The 21,207-nt window shown below is 32.9% G+C and overlaps 1 protein-coding gene across 1 annotated transcript; it reads right to left on the reverse strand.

The window, feature by feature from the left end:
• Positions 1 to 9,639: 9,639 nt before the first annotated feature.
• Positions 9,640 to 13,087, reverse strand: LOC132724178 (FAD-linked sulfhydryl oxidase ALR-like). Its single transcript, XM_060708996.1, has 3 exons — positions 12,915 to 13,087; positions 11,184 to 11,428; positions 9,640 to 9,842 (listed from the first exon to the last, which is right to left on the reverse strand). The coding sequence occupies exons 1-3, from the start codon at positions 13,041 to 13,043 to the stop codon at positions 9,680 to 9,682; spliced, it is 537 nt and encodes a 178-aa protein (XP_060564979.1). The 5' UTR covers positions 13,044 to 13,087; the 3' UTR covers positions 9,640 to 9,679.
• Between the last annotated feature and the right edge of the window lie 8,120 nt (positions 13,088 to 21,207).

A 21,207-nucleotide genomic window follows, 5' to 3' on the forward strand; every position in this document is an offset into this window, starting at 1 on the left:
AAAATGCACATAAAAAAAATAGAAATAAATCTGTCACATTAAAAGCAATCAAAAGCAGCTCATATAAGATAATTAAATCAAGCACAGTGATGAAACAAATGCAAAGCAAAAGTAACTAAAAACTTGAAACATCCAGCATGTCGCTGCCAACATTTTGTTTTTTTCTTTTTTGATGATGTACATGCGTTATGTGATAGTACATGAAGTACAGGAGCAGTTCTCCCCTTGCCAAGTATTTATCAATGATCTAAAATGGTTAAAAGATGAAGTTTGTCTAAAATTATCTGGAAGTTGATTCCAAAGTTTGGCAGCGGCAGCATACCGGAAAGATTTCTTACCATATCTGTCAGTTCTTGGTAAAGGTACCTCAACAATATTGGTGTGTCTAAAATTATATTTCGAATGTTTAAGATGTAGTAAATCATTTAAATAAACAGGAGACATATCATTTAGAATTTTGTATGTTTCTAAAGCAATTGCTCTTAATCTCCTAACTTTCAAAGAAATAAGGCCAGACTTCTCAAGTAGTTGATCATAGTTACTGTTAAAATCATCATAAATAAATCTCAAAGCTCTTTCCTGAATTTTTAAAAGCTAAATGAAAAATGTGGCATTCCCTTATTGAATTGTAGCAAACAAACACTTTACCATGGGTAATAAAAATATTATTTATAATTAGACATGTTTTATAATTAGTAGGTTATTTTATTGTTTTGTAATTGATACGGACGAAGATAAATAAATTACATAGGTTTATTTAAAAATGGTTGTCAAACATATTTTCAAACCCCTTTTTTCGATGAGTGTCACAATTTAAGCAGAAGAAAATAAAAAATAGGTTCTGTACTGGCTACAAATACTAAAGAGGAAGTTAGCTGGTGAAAATTAGAAACATAGACCTTACAATTTATCTGAAAAAGAAAAGTGAACTTGAAAACGAGTCTGGTGAATGGTTTTCTCTCATGCAAAGTTTAGAGCATTTTTAATTCTGACTACGTTAATACGTCATGGAATGTTATCGTTACATTATATTTTTAGACTGTAAACTACATGTATACTTATTTTGAAAATGTGATAAACAGAATATTTTGTTCTCATATTTTCTATGACTTAATTCATTGAAGTCATTGGTTGAATAAAGTAGTAATATTTTATGAAACGTGTACCCACAGCGATCTTGAGGAAAAACCCGGACACTTAAAAGACTGTTGTTAACTTAATTCTGACACTAAGCTTCATTTTAACAAAATGTTAGGTTTTATATACATGCAAAATAAAATCACGTCCCTTGTTGTCGCAATATAAAGCCCAAGAAAAAAAGTAATCAGAGAATGAGCATCTGAATAGACATTTCTATCGTTGTCCATTATCTGTCGTCACATTAAGTAAACCCCAGAAAAAAGGAGCCACTCTACGGGCATGCTCTGGAGTGGGGATATCTAAACACGCACTGTGCATGTATACGATTTAACTCTGACAGAAAGGTCCCCAAACTATAATACACTTATAAATTGGTGTTCCTCAGTATGATAATATAACACAGTGACATTTTAAACTGAGATTGTTCTTCATATTCAATAATAAAGTATGTTTTGTTAATCTTCACGAGTATCTCTTTTATTTGTTTGTTGTTGAACCTGGAACTAAGGTCTTTTTACGTAGAATAGTCTACCAATGAAATTTTCAATGGAAGGTAAATAGTTCTAAGCAGAACGCCAGCATCTTTTTGTATTATTTCAAATACCAAAATAAACACGTTTCTTTAATGTCAAGTAAGACATATGTGATATGGTTTTGCCAGTAAAACATTAAAAGTAAAATTCAGTCGTAAAATTACCGAGAACGGCCATATTTTATTCACGGCTTCTGCACCTTATACTCCGACGCCGCTGCGATGGACCCACCACTTCTGCGAAAGCTATGGCCAGTGTGTTTAACTTATTGTATACTTATTATATTTAACTTTTCCGATCATTGAAGATCGTTCAGAACGACATTATTGCTGTGTTTGTGGTATTTTTTAGTTTTTACTTTTCAGCATATTTTTTACTTGGATGGTTCCAATGTGCACTAAACGAGAAAACAATGTGCGGAAGGTCTGAGGTTATGAAGCCTGCATATCACAGATAAGACGTCAAAACCATACGCCGATTTTAATGGAATGGCACTAACATGTCACATTGAAGGTTCCATGATACTCACCGTATGAACACATCTGCTGATGTATCTAAATTAAAAATACACCATTTTTATGTTTAAATGTTAAATTCTGCTAAAGCCGGTGCTAGGGGGCGTGGACGGTGGTTTGCACTTGACAGTACCGTCTATGAACAGGCTCAATCAAACCGAGCCTTCAACATTTTCAATTTTGCCTTGTTAGGTAGGGATTCTTATTTTCTCTATTTTAGTAACACAAGTAATGTCTTAGAGGAAAGTAGCAAAGCCTCAATACAAGGTTCATTTTCTCTTTCTAAATGAACGTGTTATCTTATGACAATACTTATCATGCAAACATTTATACTAGTCACCTTTAACTATGTAATTAATCCTTTCTCCAGCATGTAAATATCACACCATTCTTTTCCGTTGTAAAATTACATGTATGAAATCCACGATTTTCACGTGCATGGACCCACCAACTCTCCCTACCAAAAGAAACTAAATAATCTTTGTAAAGGTCACTTAGTTGATCCTAATAGTTTATAATAAAATATATATTTGCGCAAAGAACTCGTTGATAGTAAAATACAATTGATTATACCCTTATTGTTTATGTGTAACGAACTATTTCACGGGGGAGGAAGTGTTACACGAAGGATGGAGTTCTTATGATAACTTGTTTGGAGTTCTTATGATAACTGTCACGGAGTTCCTGGAAAACGTTACGGATTTCTGTGGAAAACTTTTCTATATACTTAGAGAACTCGCGTAAAAAATGGTTATTTTTAACTTTAAATGGGGAGTTTGAGGTGCTAAATTAAACTTCGATAATTAAGCTTGCCCTACATATTGTATTATGTTTCCGAAAAAAATATTTTAGTCCATATTTCGTCGCCGTTTAAAAAAATCTGGTAGTTTTGAGAAAAATTTCCAAATTACTTGCTAATTCGTACATATTGACTTTTTCATTTGTGATCTTCTTCGTTGCTATACATAATCACCTAATTATAGTAGAGAGTTGCAAACATAAAGCCCGGGCTAATAAATGTATACCCGACTTTTCAAATGTTACGGAGTTCTTGTGATAACTCAAAATATGTCCTGGAGTTCTTATGATATCACGGCTCATTTGTCTTATGTATCTGAGACTAATCAAACTCATGTATTTCTGTATTACTGTACATTTAATGGTTATCTTTAAGGAATATTTAGCCTATCAAATTTAATCTTTTATTTAAGTCTCACCATTGTATAATATTTCTATACATATACATTGCACAAAGCCATTCTAAAATAGAATTGTAAGAGACTATTATATAAGCATTATTTACGGACTTTATTACATTACCAGGTTGAAATTATGCATTGGTGTAAAAATGGTTTAAAATCCATCACCACTTGAGTCTATGAGTCTAGTAGTAGACAGATTACCAATTATCAATGTTAAAATATTAATGTCTATTGTGCTATTGTTTATTTTCTTTTTAACATACAATAGTAATCATTTGAAAATAATATGATATAAACTTTGACTTACTTTCTTCAATAAAAGTTTAGTTTTTTCTTTATAGCAATATATACTAGAACAATATCATCGGATGAATGTTGTGCGTATATCAACTTTACACTGAAAATACATTTTAAAGCACGTTTATAGATTAACTCAAAAAATATATTTCAGGATTTCTTAAATAAGCGGCTTTAAAGCCAAAAATATCAGTTTAAACTGAACGTCAAATTTTACATAAAAACCACACGTTCAAATACAGTTTCTTTCCATTGTTTAAGTATTTGCCGGCGTAAAACAATAAATTTTATATCAACATGACGGAAAAACATTTTCCGTCGGATACTGTTTGTTTAATTTAAGATAATCTCTTGGGGTGGCGTTATTGTACCCGTTATATTTACCAAGGATACGCAGCGACGTCATATTCAAACAAGAGCACCGCTAGGCGGAGCATAATATGCCCGAAAGTGATTTTTTTTTAGTAAAGATGAAGCATTTGTAAGACATGGGAATTAATAATATATAAAGTATTACCTCCTTCAAATTACAATCCTCCTTTAAAGTTTCAATATTGTGGTCCAAATGGAACTTAAGTTATGCCCCAGAAACTGTTTTCAATTCTAAGTTAATAGTGACCTTGACCTTGTGACCCCAAAATCAATAGGGGTCTTCTACCCAATATGGACAATCATCCTATGAAGTTTGAATATTGTGGGCTAAATGGAACTTAAGTTAAGCTCAAGAAACTGTTTTCAATTTCTAAGTAATAGTGACCTTGACCTTTGACTTTGTGACCCCAAAATCAAAAGGGGTCTTCTACCCAATATGGACAATCATCCTATGAAGTTTGAACACTGTGGGCCAAATAGAACTTAAGTTATGCTCCGGAAACTGTTTTCAGTTTTAAGGTCATAGTGACCTAGACCTTTGACCTTGTCACCCCAAAATCAATAGGGGTCTTCTCCTATGGAGTTTGAATATTGTGGGCCAAATGGAACTTAAGTTATGCTCCGGAAACCAAATTGCTAATGGACGGACAGACGGACGGACGGTCGCCAAGGGGCATAACATAATATGTCCGAAATTCTTTCGGGCATAAAAAACGGACTTTGATGGTCAACTTTGACGCCATGTGTACAAAAATGGCTGAAACAAAAGGAATATAGTCAACTTTAAACATGCCGGAACGGAGGAACATTCCACAGAGAACTATGAAATGTCCACGAGACAGAGGTGTATGAAAGTTATACAAGCTCAGGATCTTAACTGTTTAAAACAGTACTTATTCTGAGATAAGTGCTGTGATAAAACAATAATTTCACATCATCGTGTTGTGAATTTTGCGTTTTATTCTCTGTTTCACATGCTTTACTTCTGTTAAATTTTATACTTTTTCATTCATTACCTACAATAAAATTTTTACAATTGAGAGGTTCATTTATCTAAACTCTTAGATGTTCATTTATCTAAACTCTTAATTTCATCAATAATCATTCTTTTATAACCCAAATACACTTAAAAGTGTTGCGTTAGAAGTCTTTAGTTTAGACGAACAATTTGGTGCATAAAACTTTTTGGCTGACATAGACCGACTTTGGCAGAAATGTTAATCATGAAATATTGTACAGAACGCAGATTTAGGCTTCACCATAGCCTGGGTTCTAGTCTGTCGACTTTTTTATGTCCTTCTGTTTGGGAAATCGACATTAATATGATGGAAACAGAACAAGTATATAATAGAGTGTATGTTATGAATACATGTGTAAGCAAAAGATATCAACGCCGGAATCCCAGGCTAGTTTCACCAGACCATGGTTAAAATCCTTATTTTGAGTACATATCAAAGTGAGAAAACTTTAGTTTCTAGAATAGATAATTTGTAGTGCTAAATGCCAGCAGTTCAAACGAATGAGTAACGATTCATCACACTAACGATTCGCCACATAACGATTGGCCACAGAGTAAAACGATTCGCCACAGTTAAATAACGATTCGCCACAGTATGATTATAATAATGATTTTTTAGTAATCAACGACCCATATTCAAACTTGACCTAGAAATCATCAAAACAACCTTTCTGACAAATTTCCAAAATATTTGGATCAAAACTGCAGCCACTACAGTGTTAACAAGCTTAATCTATTTTTAGCTCCTGTGACCTAGTTTTTGAGCGGAGATGACCAATCTTCGAACTTGACCTAGAAATTATCAAAACAACCTTTCTGACAAATTTCCAGAATATTTGAAACAAAATTGCAGCCACTTTATAGTGTTAACAAGCTTTTTCAATTTTTAGCTCCAGTGACCTAGTTTTTGAGCGGAGATAACCAATCTTCGAACTTGACCTAGAAATTATTAAATCAACCTTTCTGACAAATTTCCAGAATATTTGGATCAAAACTGCAGCCAGTATAAATGTAAACAAGTTTTTTCTATTTTTAGCTCCTGTGACCTAATTTTTGACCAGAGATGACCCATCATTGAACTTGATCTAGAAATCATCAAAACAACCTTCCTGACAAATGTCCAGAATATTTGGATCAAAACTGCAGCCACTAGAGTGTTAACAAGCTTTTTCTATGTTTAGCTTAGACCTAGTTTTTGACCAGAGATTACCCATATTCGAACTTGACCTAGAAATCATCAAAACAACCTTCCTTAACAAATTTCCAGAATATTTGGATGAGAACTACAGCCACTAGACTGTTAAGCTTTTTCTATTTTTAGCTCCTGTGACCAAGTTTTTCATCAGAGGTCACCCATGATCGAACTCATCAGAGATATTATTGAGACAGATATTCTGACAAAGTTTAATGATGATTGAGGAATAAATGCGACTGCTAGAGTGTTAACAAACTATATGTTGACGGACGACGGAAAATCCTCGATCCTAAAAGCTCACCCTGAGCACACCCTGAGCATGCTCAGGTGAGCTAATAAAGAAATTATGCTATATTTGGTGGTAACTCAACTGTATAAATCAATACTTTAAACAATTGAAATTTTTATTACAATTCACTACAAAATACAAAATAACAAATTGCTCAAAATAGAAGTTTGGCCAAAAAGCCAATGTCAATAATGAAAATTACAGAAACTCAGCAAAATTGATATTACACATGTTGTTAACACAAATTAAAAATTTCAAGACTCGTAATCGTATTGTAAGTGTAACATATGTACATGTATCTACAAATTACATCTAAATACATGAACTAATAAGATCAGTGATCACATGTAAAGTTTCACTTAATTTGTATAAGTAATCAAAGAAAATAGCTTACACAAAACTGTAAAAGTGTAGCAGGAGACATCATTAACAAGCAAAAACACTTTAGGGACTTTACTAAAATCATTATTCAAAAAACCCATGTAATATGCACAAGTGCTTAAGGTACAGATCAATCTTGTAAAGTTTAACTCAAATTGCATAAGTAGTATAAGAGAAGAAGTGCGTACAAAACTTTATAACATAAAAATAATTAAAAGGCCATAACTAACAAAAAATATTTTTACACTGAACTAGAAAATGTTAATGACATGCACAACTTTACTTGGTATGGATCGTTCCTGTAAAGTTTGGATGAAATTGCACTTCTGAAATTAAAACTGATGAAAATATTATACAGTCTGGAAATGTCATTCAATTTCAAATTTCAATTTTTGTTCACCACAATTTACTACCAGTAAACAGCCATTTACATGTATTTTATATATCATGTGCATTTAAAAAAACATTAAGCTAACTAATTCTTTTTACACACATAAAATAACATAGCAAAATTAACAATTGCTAAAATAAAGCATAAATTACAAAAAAAATTGTATGATTTTTAATACAGTATTGGATGAATACATACAAAAAATATGTAAACAAGTAATAAGTTATTTAAGTTAGTCTTGAAAGCTTAACCTTACAGAAACAATCTAAAAACTGTTCCTAAAACAAACTTGTAGCCCGAGGTTATATGATATCACGGTACTTAACATTTATAGGAAGATATTCAAATATAAATATCATGTATAAACGTAAATACTGTGATATCATAGAACCCGTGATATCATAGGAACAGAGTGTACTTATTAATTAGTGCAGAGTTTATTGCTCAAAATAAAATGAATTCCCTCGAAGGAGGTTGGAACTTGTAGTGAATTGTTCTATTATATCATATCATGTTAAAGTCACCAATAATGATGTAAATTAAAATGATATGTATAATATTATAAAAGTACATCAAACTTAATTAATTTGCTGATTATTTTGGGTTTTTTTTAACAAAATATAATTACATGACTGCATGAACGGCATATGGTACCTGTTAATGATTCTTCAAACTCTATGTATAAAAGTATTCTAAAAATTTGATTCTGGTCAAGACATTTTTTCAGTCATATGATATATATAATTTATTGAAATAAGCCTCTGTCAAGATGTTCGAAAAAATACATCTGTTACTTAAAATGCAAAGGTTACATACTCTGACTATTTATAATACTGCATGTCTATAATGTCACTTTTAATTGGATAATCACAACGTTTATATAGTTTTATATACACGGCTGCTGTCAATTTATAAAGAAATCTTACTTTTTTCTATAAAAAAGGTGCTTGCTGTATTATAAATTCCTTATAAATATTCCTGTCAGCTCGGGTTATATTTCCAAACAACCGTTTATATAGGGCCATAATTATAACCTGTCGAAAATCTTTATAACTACTAGTTTACATCAAAAGATACGAAGTAGAACTACTTTTTATCCTTTTTATTTCCAAGGTCATTATTTGTAATCAAGAAAGTTGTCTTTTACAATTTGATAGCATGTACTAGGGCTATAAATGTGTGAAAATAATTGTTCAACCATGCTCAACCTCTGCACGATATTTTTCTGGTATTTTAGTTTGTGCCTTCAGCGAAAATATAAATACTTAAATAAACATTATGCAAAGTCCATACTAAGCTAACAAATATTTTTACACATTAATGAATATGTATATATCTTAAAAATTGTAAAAAAAAACAAATGATATAATAATATTGAAATAAATCAGTCAATGCAGTGAAACACAGATACCAAAACCATCACACAAAGTGAGTATACATGTAGATACAGGAAGTTAGATCATCACTGAATCAGAACAATTGCATAATCTCCATTTCAATCCAATATTTGAAAACTAATGTCAGGCCATTCAATATAAGTGGGAAACAAACAAAAGCCCTCCCGTGTAAAATGACAGGGCGGACAAAAGCATTCCCTTGAAAATAGCTGGGCAGACAATAGCCTTCCCGTGAAATTAACAAGGCAGACAGTAGCCCTTCATAACAAAAATATATATGTTTGTTAAATACCTGTATTTTGCATTGAGAAGAAAAAATAAAGTATTCAAGTTACATACATGTACTTGCTGTGGGAGGGCTTTTGTCATTTTCACGCTTTGTCCTTTTTAGACAGAAGGGCTTATGTCTGTGAGGGCTTTTGTCCTATATAACTGTCTTGCCTTCTGACAGTTCGAAACTTAACAATTTTTTTCTTGGAATGCTCTTTGAATGTCTTAGGCAATATACAAACTTAACAGGGTGGCAAACTATTATGTTGACATGGACAAAGTGTAAACTGTCAGCATAATATTGTAAAAACAGTCCAAATAGAGGTAGGTATTTTGTGAATACTGCACTCTTTAAAATGAATAGATTTTCTTTAAATAAAAGAGAATAAATCTCTGCACTTCAAATAAAAAAGAACAACCCTCTGCAAAGTTCTTTCTTTAGTTGTTAGGAAAAGTAGAGACTTGACGCAGTGAAAAGCAACCAATGAAAAGACTTTCTATGTGAGGGTTAATGCACTGTATTGAGATCAAATCCATTTAGTATCAAAAAAAGGAAACCAAGTTTATTTTTACAACTTTCTGCCACGCATTTTACCCAATATTGACAAGGGTTTGCCATCCTGTCTTTGTATATACCACAGACATTAAGCTTTGATATGTAAGCTATGTTTCCTTATTATCAATCACAACTTCCATCAGCCCAGCCGTCTCTCCACCTTTCATTGACACGGCTACAGTCAAACTTGGGTTTCCCGAGTTTTACATTCACTATGTTGTGCATCTTACACAGCCACTGTGATAAACTATCTTGACTTTTCGTCTCTGGCTTGTGCTGTTTCAAACTGAAATCAAAATGTATGATTTAATATATTGTTGAGTATTTATAAAATGACTGTGTTACGCTGTAATATATGTTATATATATACTATTTTCAGCAGTCTGAAACACAAATTTGTTTAACTGGGTTTTAAGGGAGTGGCACATTGAAGACACTGGTCATATAGCCATTTTTAAGCTGAACTTGATGAACTGGTCAACCTTTCCCCAGTATTGCTCTGTATTATTTCATTTTACCATAGAACAAAAAGAGATATGTATTGTTTCATTTTACCATAGAACAAAAAGAGATGTGACAGGTTACACATTTTTTATTACTTTCACAAGCAATACCATCATGCTAAACATACATGCCACAGAATGATGTATATGTGTGTGACCACATATTTGAAGCTGATTGATCATTTATACTAAATCCAAGAAAAGTAACTGACAAATACTTCTTTTATTAAGTTTTTACTGTATACATACAGGGTGTCCGTTTGACCCTTGAAATGACTCTTTGACCCTTCAAATCTCCAAAAGGCCTTATTTGACCCTCAGGATTTTAACTGGTGGGTCAAATTTTGTTAAAATCATGAGAATTTGACCTTGTAGTCAGTAGAACTTGTCAAAATGACACTCAGGATTTCATGGCTAGTGACATATAAAAAAAAACATGTCCCCCAGGCCAGGGCCAATTATGTCCCTAGGGCCATATGTTGAACAATCTATGTCAAGATCTGTAAAGTTATGTTTCATTCCAAAAAAGTTTTTACTATACATACATGTATAAGGTCATAATTTAAACAATCTTGGTAGATATCCATTTCTCCATGATTCATGCAAAATAGGTAAGCTCTAGCTCTAGGTTTTCAGAGAAGATAATATTTTGAAAGTTTTACTTATAACAAAATACATACAATGTATAAGAGAAAACCCATGAACCCCTCGGGGCAGGCAAATTTTGACTGTAGTGATATTGTTGTAGTGAACAACTTTGGTAGAGGACCTCTATATCATATGTTATATACCACAAAACAAAGTTCTAGGCCTTGTACTTTTTAGACAAGATTTTTGAAAGTGGCATCTCTTAAACTTCTATTTTGGCCCTGTGACCTATTTATACATTCAACCGGCTCAATTTGAACAACTTTGATAGAGGACCACCCAAGGATCAGAGGACCACCCAAGAATCATTCCTTTGCAGTTTAGTTAATATCCAGTCAATGGCTTTGGAGGAGATGTTGTTTAAATAAATTGCTGACAAAGAAAGCCTGACAGCACCTGACAGTGGGTGATCACAATAGCTCACACTAAGCATCTTATGCTCAGGTGAGCTAAAAATAAATGGTAGTTTCACACACTCATTCCTGAAGTCTTTAGCACAATAGTCACATGGATAGAACTTTGAGAATAGATGCATAAAGTCTGTCATGTCCTGTTGTTGTTGTTCTGAAGGTTTCTGTGGGTAGTTAGCAGCCATTGTATGCAGAAATGACCATGTATTACGACCAAGTTCATCTTTATCCACAGGACAATCTTTGTGCTTAGTTTCACTGGCATTTCCTGATAGTGTAGATTTGGATGAATTTGCTGTATTGTCCTTTTTCTGAAATAAATAAAAGGCTTGTTTTCATAATTGTCATAGTTTTCTTTTGGTCAAAATAGCTAAAACATTCATCGAATCCAGGTCAGCTCGGCCCTAAAACGTACTCGGCCCCCGAGTATTTGAAAACAGGGTCGTTCAAATAGAAGTTACTTTGATGAAAATAAGTCTATATGAAAATATCTATAATATTAACATGAATTTTCGCAAGTATATTTATACATATTAAACTTCTGTTCTTTATTACTTTAACTAGATAATGCACAGACAAGGTATTTCTATTTGATAGTACGTTATATATATTTTTGTAAAGTGGGCCGAGTTGACCCGTGCCGAGTTGACCCGTGCCGAGTTGGGAATCCGGGTCAGCTCGGCCCTAAAACGTACTCGGCCCCCGAGTCAGCTCGGCCCTATTCCAACTCGGCACGGGTCAACTCGGCTCACTTTTTAATTATTAATATTTAGGTTTATGTTATCACTATTTATTGTTATTATTGTAATTATTTATAAAACACGGATTGACAGTTTCAGAACTAGCAGCAGACAGGCTTTTCTTATCAGTAGAATTGCAAGTAAAGATAACCGATTGCGTATCTCACTGTATTTCTGACTCGTGGTAGGTTTAACCGTAACTTTAAATACCTTCAGTGTCAAACAATGTGTTGAAAAATATACTGAGAGGAAGCTAAGATCATCAGCTTTTAATTGGTGTAACAAATTTTAAAATAGGACATTTAATCGCCCCAAACTAGCGATTTAAACACGGCTAAATTTGCATTCTTTTGCAAGCGAAGGGAAACTAAGGGAAACAACTCTTGCTTTTTCACTCAATATACCTCGGTTATTTACGTAGTTCGTCAGAGAGAGTTTATAAATATAATACAAATAAATAACAATTTTTTTCTAAATATACTTTATTTCGACAGAAGTACAATGTATAATTTTATAATAATAAGATTATTCTTATTATTCATTTACCTTAACTTAACAACATGCAAAGTAAATTTAATACGTTATATATATTCTTGTAAAGTGGGTCGAGTTTACCCGTGCCGAGTTGGTATAGGGCCGAGTTGACTCTTTTCCCCCCCGAGTTGGTATAGGGCCGAGTTGACTCTTTTCCCATTCATCAGTATCTGAAGTCTACCAGTTTTGGAATAAATTATTCTATGAAGGCAGAGTCAATCATTGTCTTTAGACAGTCATTTAAGCTGTCTCTAAACCTTTTTCAAAATTATACATTTTATTTAGATTTATTACTATTCATGTCCCATGTCATGTGGCCACAGGGGTATGGGTCATTTAACATTCACAAAATATGTGTGTGATAACCGAAAACATTTATCCAAAGTTAAAAGTTTCCTTAAGTGATTAAACAGTAAAAGGAATGTTAAGAGAAATTTGACATATTTTTCGTGAATTGCATCAGCAGATCAGTGTCGGAGACTCTTGACAAGTACAAATCTAAGACAAATGACATAATATAAACCTTTCTTGGCTTCCCATATAACTTCACCCACGTCTCTGTATCGAAACAAGCCCTACTCCGACATTCAGGATCATTAGGGTCAGTTGGATTGAAAGGTGAAAACCTTTTCTCGTCACTAGGCGCTGCCATTACTAACCAGTCGTCCTTCAACGAAGATTGTAACGTTTAAATGACACTGATCAAATTCAGGTCTACTTGATTATATTCCATTCATATCTGCCCCTGTTACATGGGAAAAGAGTCAACTCGGCCCTTTACCAACTCGGCACGGGTCAACTCGGCACGGGTCAACTTGGCCCACTTTACAAAAATATATATAACGTATTAAATTTGCTTTGCATGTTGTTAAGTTAAGGGCCGAGCTGACCCGGATTCGTTACATGTATACTACATTTGTACTTGATGAATACTTAATACTGTACTGTATCTACTGAATTGGCGCATTTTAAGCCAAAATATCCCTTAAAAAGTTTAAGGACATTTATATACCTTTCCTTCTATAAAATTTACGAGAAGGATGAGATACCCCTCAATGATCTATGTTCATTCATAAATAGTATTGTCTGGGTGCTTGGAGACTTCAAAATGCCAAGCATCAACTGGTCAACAGAATTCCTGATAGAAGGATGTAAGTTCTTAAACTTATACACATCTTTCCTTGAAATCCTCATTAACTTAATTAAACCTACAGCAAATGGTGTAAGGGGTAACAATGTCCTTGATATGTTCTTCAAAAACATGCCTTCCCATGTACATATATAAAGTACAAAATCCTACATGTAGCTCCGATTTACAGTCAAATCGGCCCCAAGTCAGATTTGCTCCAAGTTGAATCGGCCCCAAAATAGTCAAATTGGCCTCAAGTGAAATCGACCTCAAGTAAGATCGGCCCCAGTTTTTTTTCTTTATGCATTTTTCATTTTATTTTTTTAAATGTTGCATGCATATTGATAAAATCAATTGCGTGGATGGGAATACCTAATATAATGATCATTGACTGATAATTGATCATGAAAAATGTGTATAAACCATGGCTTACAAAGAAAACAAGAACAAAACATATAATAATCAATCAATTTATTGTCTGAGTATAACAATTTCAACACTTATCTTCACTGTACTATAAACATATGAAACAGTATACATGTAACTGTATGAGGCATATGAGTTTTTTTCACATGAATTATTGTCACTTTTTATCACTGAACATTACTCTGCTTCTTTGTCCACACCCTGGGTTGGTAAAGACTTGAAATCTTCTTCAGCGGTGCCGTTGCTGAAAGTTTCGTACAAAAGCTTCAATCATAAAAATTAAATGAAAGTATGAAAAAGTCAACAATTATAATATAAATGTATATTCATTTAAATGATATTATACAAATTAGAAATTTATATGAATTATATTTATATTGTATCATACACATTTTTCATGATCAATTATCAGTCAATGATCATTGTATTAGCCTCTGTTCAAATATTTTACTAATGAAATTCAACTTGGCATCGAAAAAAAATGGTCGTTATGTCACACACACACAAAAAGATAAATCACATTTACCTGTTCCAAGCTTGAAATATCTGCGACTGCATAGATCGGTAAGTCTTTCGTTGCATATCTGGCATTGGTGATGCTGACGGCGACTCGTCAACATATGACCTGTAATGTAAAAAAATTATCGTTACTTTTCATAGATATAAATATCATCTTTATACTTAATAATTAATTACTTGTAAAAATGTATTGATCAATATTTATTGTCCCCTTACTTTTTTATAAAAGAAAACGTTTGTAGTATCATACGAGAATATATATTAATAAAACATTTTCAGTTTTTTAGTATCATCATTATTTATTTAATGTCCCCATTTTTTTATGATTTAAATAATTATAATTTAAATTAAAAACTACTCTTTAAAAAAATTGAATTTAGAAATAAAAATGTTTTTATTTTTATTTATTTTGCTCTGGCAATTAATTCACCATTATTTTTAAGTATTTAAACCTGTTGTCATGATGATATATTTTCAAATGTAATGGCAATTTTTTTACTCCTGATAAGTTTTGTCAATAAAAGTAACTCACCGGTATTACACTTCCTCTGTTGCCATCTGTCCCAAGCATCATGTGCAAGTGACTGCCTCCTACCGTTTCCACACTTCCACAGTCTATACAATTATCTGTTTGACTAGTTTCGGGGCCGATTTGACTAGTTTTGGGGCCGATTTGACTTTTGAAAATTGTTGTGTGGCCGATTTGACTTATTTTGAGGCCGATTGGACTAATTTTGGGGCCGATTTGACTTGGGGACGATTTGACTAGTTTGCGTATCTCCTTTAGGCTCTTCAGATCACGATATAGTATTCCATGAAATTAAGAGTAACAAGGGGCGTCCACTTTAATCAAAGAGGGAAGTCCAATGCTATAATAAGGCAAACTGGACTTAGATATGCAACCTATGTTCTATTCACAAACCAACTATTTAAAGTCACTAAAACACCTCGATCGCGATCTACCGTGGTTAAACAAGTTCATTACTCTCAAAATTAGGAAACGTGATAGAACTTATTCAGAAAAAAAAAGGGTCAAAGTCCCCATCAAATGATTTGGTCAAAAGCTCAAAATACTTTATTTAGTGAAAATAAAAAAGAGAAACTAGGAAAGCATAATGGCAATGCTTAGACTCAGACATTTTCAGCCAAAATGTGAAAAATAAAAAAATCTACCAATATAATTATTAAAATTAACAAAAACTGAAAGCTGTGGTGTGTGATACCCCTAAAATCAAAAGGTAAAACATTTACTGATTCATTTGCAAGAGCAAATATCCTTAATTTCCAGTTTGAGTCTGTTTTCTCTTGGCCTCAGCCCCTAAGCTTATTACAGGCGTGCAGACAGGAGCTTATTCCAAAACACCACCCATCTATGCCAAAAGTATCTGTATCGGAAGATGGTGTGAAGAAACTTTATATGATCTAACCCAAAATATAGCTTCTGGTCCTGACCAAATATCCCCTAGGCTACTAAAAGAGCTCCATCAATTAAGAGGTTGCTCCAATACTGACCCACATCTTCCAGATCCCTCTAAAAGAATGTATTGTCCCAGAAGACTGGAAGCATGCAACAACTGACCTAGTTTACCCCAGCAATTATAGACACATCTCCTTCACATGCATGCATAGCGTCCAAATTGATGTAGCACATCTAAGTATCCTATATATTATGTCATTTTATGATTAGCATAACATTCTTAGCCTCTATCAAGATGGCTTCAGGTCAAAACGGAGTTGTGAGTGCCAGCTAGTAAGCTTCTTCTTCTTCCAGTATAGTGAAGGACCGCTGCTGCGAGGAAATTCAAGACAATCATGAAAGTGGTCAACAAACTGATGTTCATAGTCATGAATTTTTAGTAAGGCATTTTGAAATAAGATGGACCATCAACAACTTGTGAGAAAATTTAAAAAAGAGTGGGTATAATTTTCCACAATGTTACAAATTGGTCCCAATTCTTTTTCACTAAGTCTCGCCTCCAGCAATGTTTGTTATTGAAAGTCAAAAATCACGAAATTCTCCCAATGCTCATCAAATTCTTATATAAAGGGACCTTCCTATTTATTTCTTGATTAACCCCCCCCCCCCTTCCCTCCCGGTCTCACCTGTCCCCATTCCCCCTTTTGTGGGGGCCTATTATTTATTTTTCTTGAATGCCTAATCAGTTACAAAGTATTTATCATTTAATGATAACCTGTTCCGTGCTCTTGTCTTTGCCTAGTCCTTTGTTTTTGTTTGGGGTCCGCCTGGGCTCCTTGCCATTGGGTTTCTTATTTGCTGGGTTCATATAGGGGGGTTGCTTCATTAACGCCCCCTTTTCCTTTTTGATCTTTTTTATCATTTTTCCTGACAGTTTTAAATCAAATTTAATTAGATTTTTTGCAGATGTTTTAAATTTGGTAATGTTCCCTTTTACTTAACCATCAGATCTTTTTTGGAAACAAAATGCCCCAAACCCCTTCAAGACGACCAAACATGCATTAAAATTTTCGGAAAAAGAAGGGCCCCAATGTAAAAACCCTAACAAATGGGGAATTTTCTCAGAATAACAAAAAAAGAAACCCTTTTACTTTTTCCTTAACCCCCCAAACAATTTTTCCAATTTAAAATAAAACCCAAAAAGGGGCAAAATACTTGGGGGATCATTATGAGAAAAAAAAAATCTGGAAACAAAGTGATCCATGGGGGAAGCTTTAAATCACAAAAAATTAAAAAGAAAATTGCAACTCAGTTTGTTTTGAGCTGTACATGGGGGATAAGAATACGTGCAACACCCCCTTCACCCCCCCCTAGCCCCGGGCTTAGGGGTACTCAATTCTAAACCCACTAATAATTGTTTGGCTTTAAATTTGACCCCCGAAAAACCAGAAAAAACAACAGCACTGAAAAAACGGGGAAACCTTTCCCCATATACCAATATAAACAACTTTACACTAAAGCAAAAAACCCCCTTAGATTCATTAGAAGAAATGAAAAAATGCAGTTTAAAAAAGAAAAAAGAAACTATATAAAAGACCTTTCAGTATCTAAAAAATTTTTTAAGTTTGGGGCCCTTTGGGAAAAATACTTAATAATTTGGATAGGAAATAAGCCAAAAAATCAAAGCTGCCCCCAATAATTTTTTCAAGATTTTTGGGAAATACAAAAAGCGTCTTTAAAATTATATTTAACATTGTCTTTTTTTGAACCCCAAAACCCTTAAAATTTCTCAAAACAAGGGAAATCTGAAACTACCTGATTACCTTACTAGAGAACACGATACCATCGGCATAATTATTTCTTTTCTCTAGGAGCATACGTCTGTTGAAATGGGAAAGCGGAACGCAAAAAGCCCCCCTTTCGTGACAAGCCCGTCCCGTAAAAAAAAACGACCCAAGGCGGAAACAAAAGCCCTCCCCCGGTGAAAATGGACCAGGGCGGACAAAAGCCCTTTCCCTTTAAAAATTTAATTAGGCGGACAAAAGCCCTCCCATTGAAAAAGACTGCGCCGTACATAAGCCCCTCCGTGAAATTAACAAGCGGGACCAAAAGGACCTTTTCCTAACAAAAAAAATATTGATCGGTTAAATTACCTGTGTTTTTTTCAATGCACTCAAACATAAAAATTTTGTTAAACATATATTTCTTGTTGTTTTCAATTGGGCCTAAGTATGTGTATGAGCTAGAAACCAACCTTTTATTCTGAATTACCTTCCTAAAATGTTTAACGAGGAACTTTTTTCATAATTTCCCGTTAAAAAAAAAAATCACTTTTTTTAAAAAAGATTGTATCATTAAAAAGGGGACTATATAAATGCTTTAACTTTAAATTAGATAAAAAAAAATTTTATCATTATCTATTAATTTTTAAAATTTACAAGGAAATCCTTCATATTTTACGTGAAAAAATATGCGCTTTCAAATTTAGAAATTTTAATTTTTCAGATGCCCCAGAATGGCCTTTAAGCTCATACAAACACCCCTTTTTCCAATGGAAAAAAAAAAATATATCATTATTACAATTTCAATATGGTTTAAATGCATTGAAAAGAAAAAAATAAACTATTCAAGTACATATATGTACGGGAGGGCTTTTTTCCGCCCTAAATTTTTTTCACGGTAGGGGCTTTTTTCCGCCCAAGTCATTTTTTTAAAGGGGCCAAATCATTTTTAAGGGGGGCTTTTGTCCCCCCTGTCATTTTAATGGGAGGGCTTTTGTCCGCCTTGTCACTTTTTGACGGGAGGGCTTTTGTTCCTACACTTTCCTTTTTGAAATAAGCCTTCCTTCTAATGTTCAGTCTAGCCACAGTTCTAGCATTTTTAGATTCTAATTTGCACACTATGTTTAAATCTTTAATGAATTAATAGTAGAACTTTTATTCTTTAATCTTTTTTAAATTTGCATATATATATAAATCAGTAAGCTCAAAAATGTCAAACTCGGTGAATCGACATTGAAACCCTGCCCCTTCACGTGGGACAATATGTACATGTCAGTAATGTACTGAGTTTTCAAAATTCTATATTTTTTTTAGCACTCGATTAATCCTAACAAAATATGTGAAGTGAGTTTAAATCAAGTTCCCCACACTGCAAAAAAAGGTTTTAAAAACGTTAAAACCCCGCCTGGGACCCCCATGTAACAATTTGTCGTTTAAATAAAGGGGGTTTTCTCCGGATATGCACAAATGCATTTAAAAAAATTTTTATTGTTTAAAATTTTAAAAAAATAAGCACAGGTTTTAAGGTCCGTTTAACTAGAATTTTTTTCGGATTTAAAAATTTTTGGAAAAAATCCACTTAAATTCCCAAAATTCCTTAATTGTTTTATTTTCTTTAAAAAATTTCCAAAAAAAAAAAATTTGGGTTCCCAAAAAATTTATTGTTTTGAAAATTAATTTCTTAAAATAATAAATTTAATTTGGCCCCTAAAAAAGTTTCCAAAATTGGTTTTTGGGGTTTGACCACCCGAAATTTACTCCTGATTTTCCCCGGGGGTTTAAACCCCGGGTGACAATTCCCTTTGGGACCCTTTTTAGAACCTTTCAGTGTTTTCCCCCCCTACCTAAGGTTTTTTCTGGAAAAAAATCCAGATAATCTTTTGCATGTATTCCCCCGGTAGTGTATCTATACCCTTGGACATTTTAAAAGAACCAATGATCTATTTCAAAAGAGGAACCCCCGACATTTTCACCCCAAGACATTTTCCCCAATTAAACATTTCCTCCCAAGATGGGTTTACACCAAGACGTTTTACTCCCAATTTTAATTTTTATGGGCGTTCACTCCCAAATTTTTTTAAAATTAAAATTTTTTATTTTTTGTAAGTCTAAAAAAATAAATTTACAAAGCCTATAAACGGAAGCTTTAAAAATTTTCCTTTTATTTTTTTCCCTTTTTTAAAGGTTCATTGGGTATTACATGCCCCCTTTCCGTTTCATGGGAAAAACTCACGTTATCATTTACCCCAAAAATTAGATTTCCCGTTATCGAATCCCCCGCCTTTATATTGATTACTTTTGTAAATGGCGCCCCACAAAAAACTGACACTAAAAATTTTCATTGAAGTAAGAATTCATATTTTTTTTAATTTTTTTTTTTTTATTTTTTTTTAAATTTAAACACGTGTGTTCTATAGCCGGCAAGCCAAACCCGACCCGCTTCGCGGCCCAGCTTTGATTTCCCCTATAAAATGCAAAAAAACTAAAAAAAATTTAATTAAAATTTTTTTTTAATTTTTTCCCAAAAATTAAAAAAAAACTTTGAATAAACTAACATTATGAATACAAACTTAAAGTACTAACAAAGTAATCTATTTTGAGAGTAAAAGTTTTGGTTTTGAACCTCCCAATAGTAAAAATCTTCACCCAATAAGAGCTAGGGACGGTCAAAGGTTTTCCCTTTATCTCAATTTTCTCCAATTCATTGATAATCATAAGATGTTTACATTATTTTAACAAAAAAAGATTTTAAGCAGATTATGTAGATAAAAGGGGATGAAGATAAGGTCTCCAAAATTTGAGGTAAATAAAATTTTGTAGCTACCAGTGCCCAAACAAATTTTTTCAAAATAAGATACACTTTTTTTTTTTGGGATAATATTATGAAAATATATAAAAAAGGGAAATAAAAAGGAAATAAAGTAATTTTACACAGTGTTTTATTGGCATTTTACCCCTTTTTATTTTTAATATCTAAGTAAAATCATAATGGATGATGGGGTTAAAAACGTTTTAAAACCTTAGTCCAATACATGTATATCCACTTACAACTTGTTATAAATTATTTCCGGTCAAGTCTGACTGGCATTTTGCTTGCTTGCAAAGAAAGCAAAAATATCTCAAAGTTGAGCATTTTATAGGACTAATTTACATGTAACCTTAAAAAAAAAATCTATTGAATTATATTGTTTAATAATCCTTTTGCTTTCACAAATCCCTACAGTGGGGTATTATGCTCCCAACTTTATTAAGGCAAATATAATTATGTTTCATTGTCATCTTTTGTATTAATAACACAATAATGTTTTGTTGTTGTATGTAAGGAAACATAAATATAAATCAGCATAACTTGACTGTGTTACCATGTTATCAGATAATCATATGTACAATAATTTGACAGAAGTATGTGAAAATGTAATGAACGGATACATTACATTAACATGTAGTCAGTCTGTACAGAAAGGTAATTAAATGTTACGATTTTTTGAAAGTTGTTTGTCAATTTTATTTGATAAAAATGTACTCATAAAAGGCTACACTTAAA

This window comes from Ruditapes philippinarum, unplaced genomic scaffold, assembly GCF_026571515.1.
Source record: "Ruditapes philippinarum isolate M1 unplaced genomic scaffold, ASM2657151v2 ctg6725_1_1_1_1, whole genome shotgun sequence".
In the NCBI taxonomy this organism is placed as follows: domain Eukaryota; kingdom Metazoa; phylum Mollusca; class Bivalvia; order Venerida; family Veneridae; genus Ruditapes; species Ruditapes philippinarum.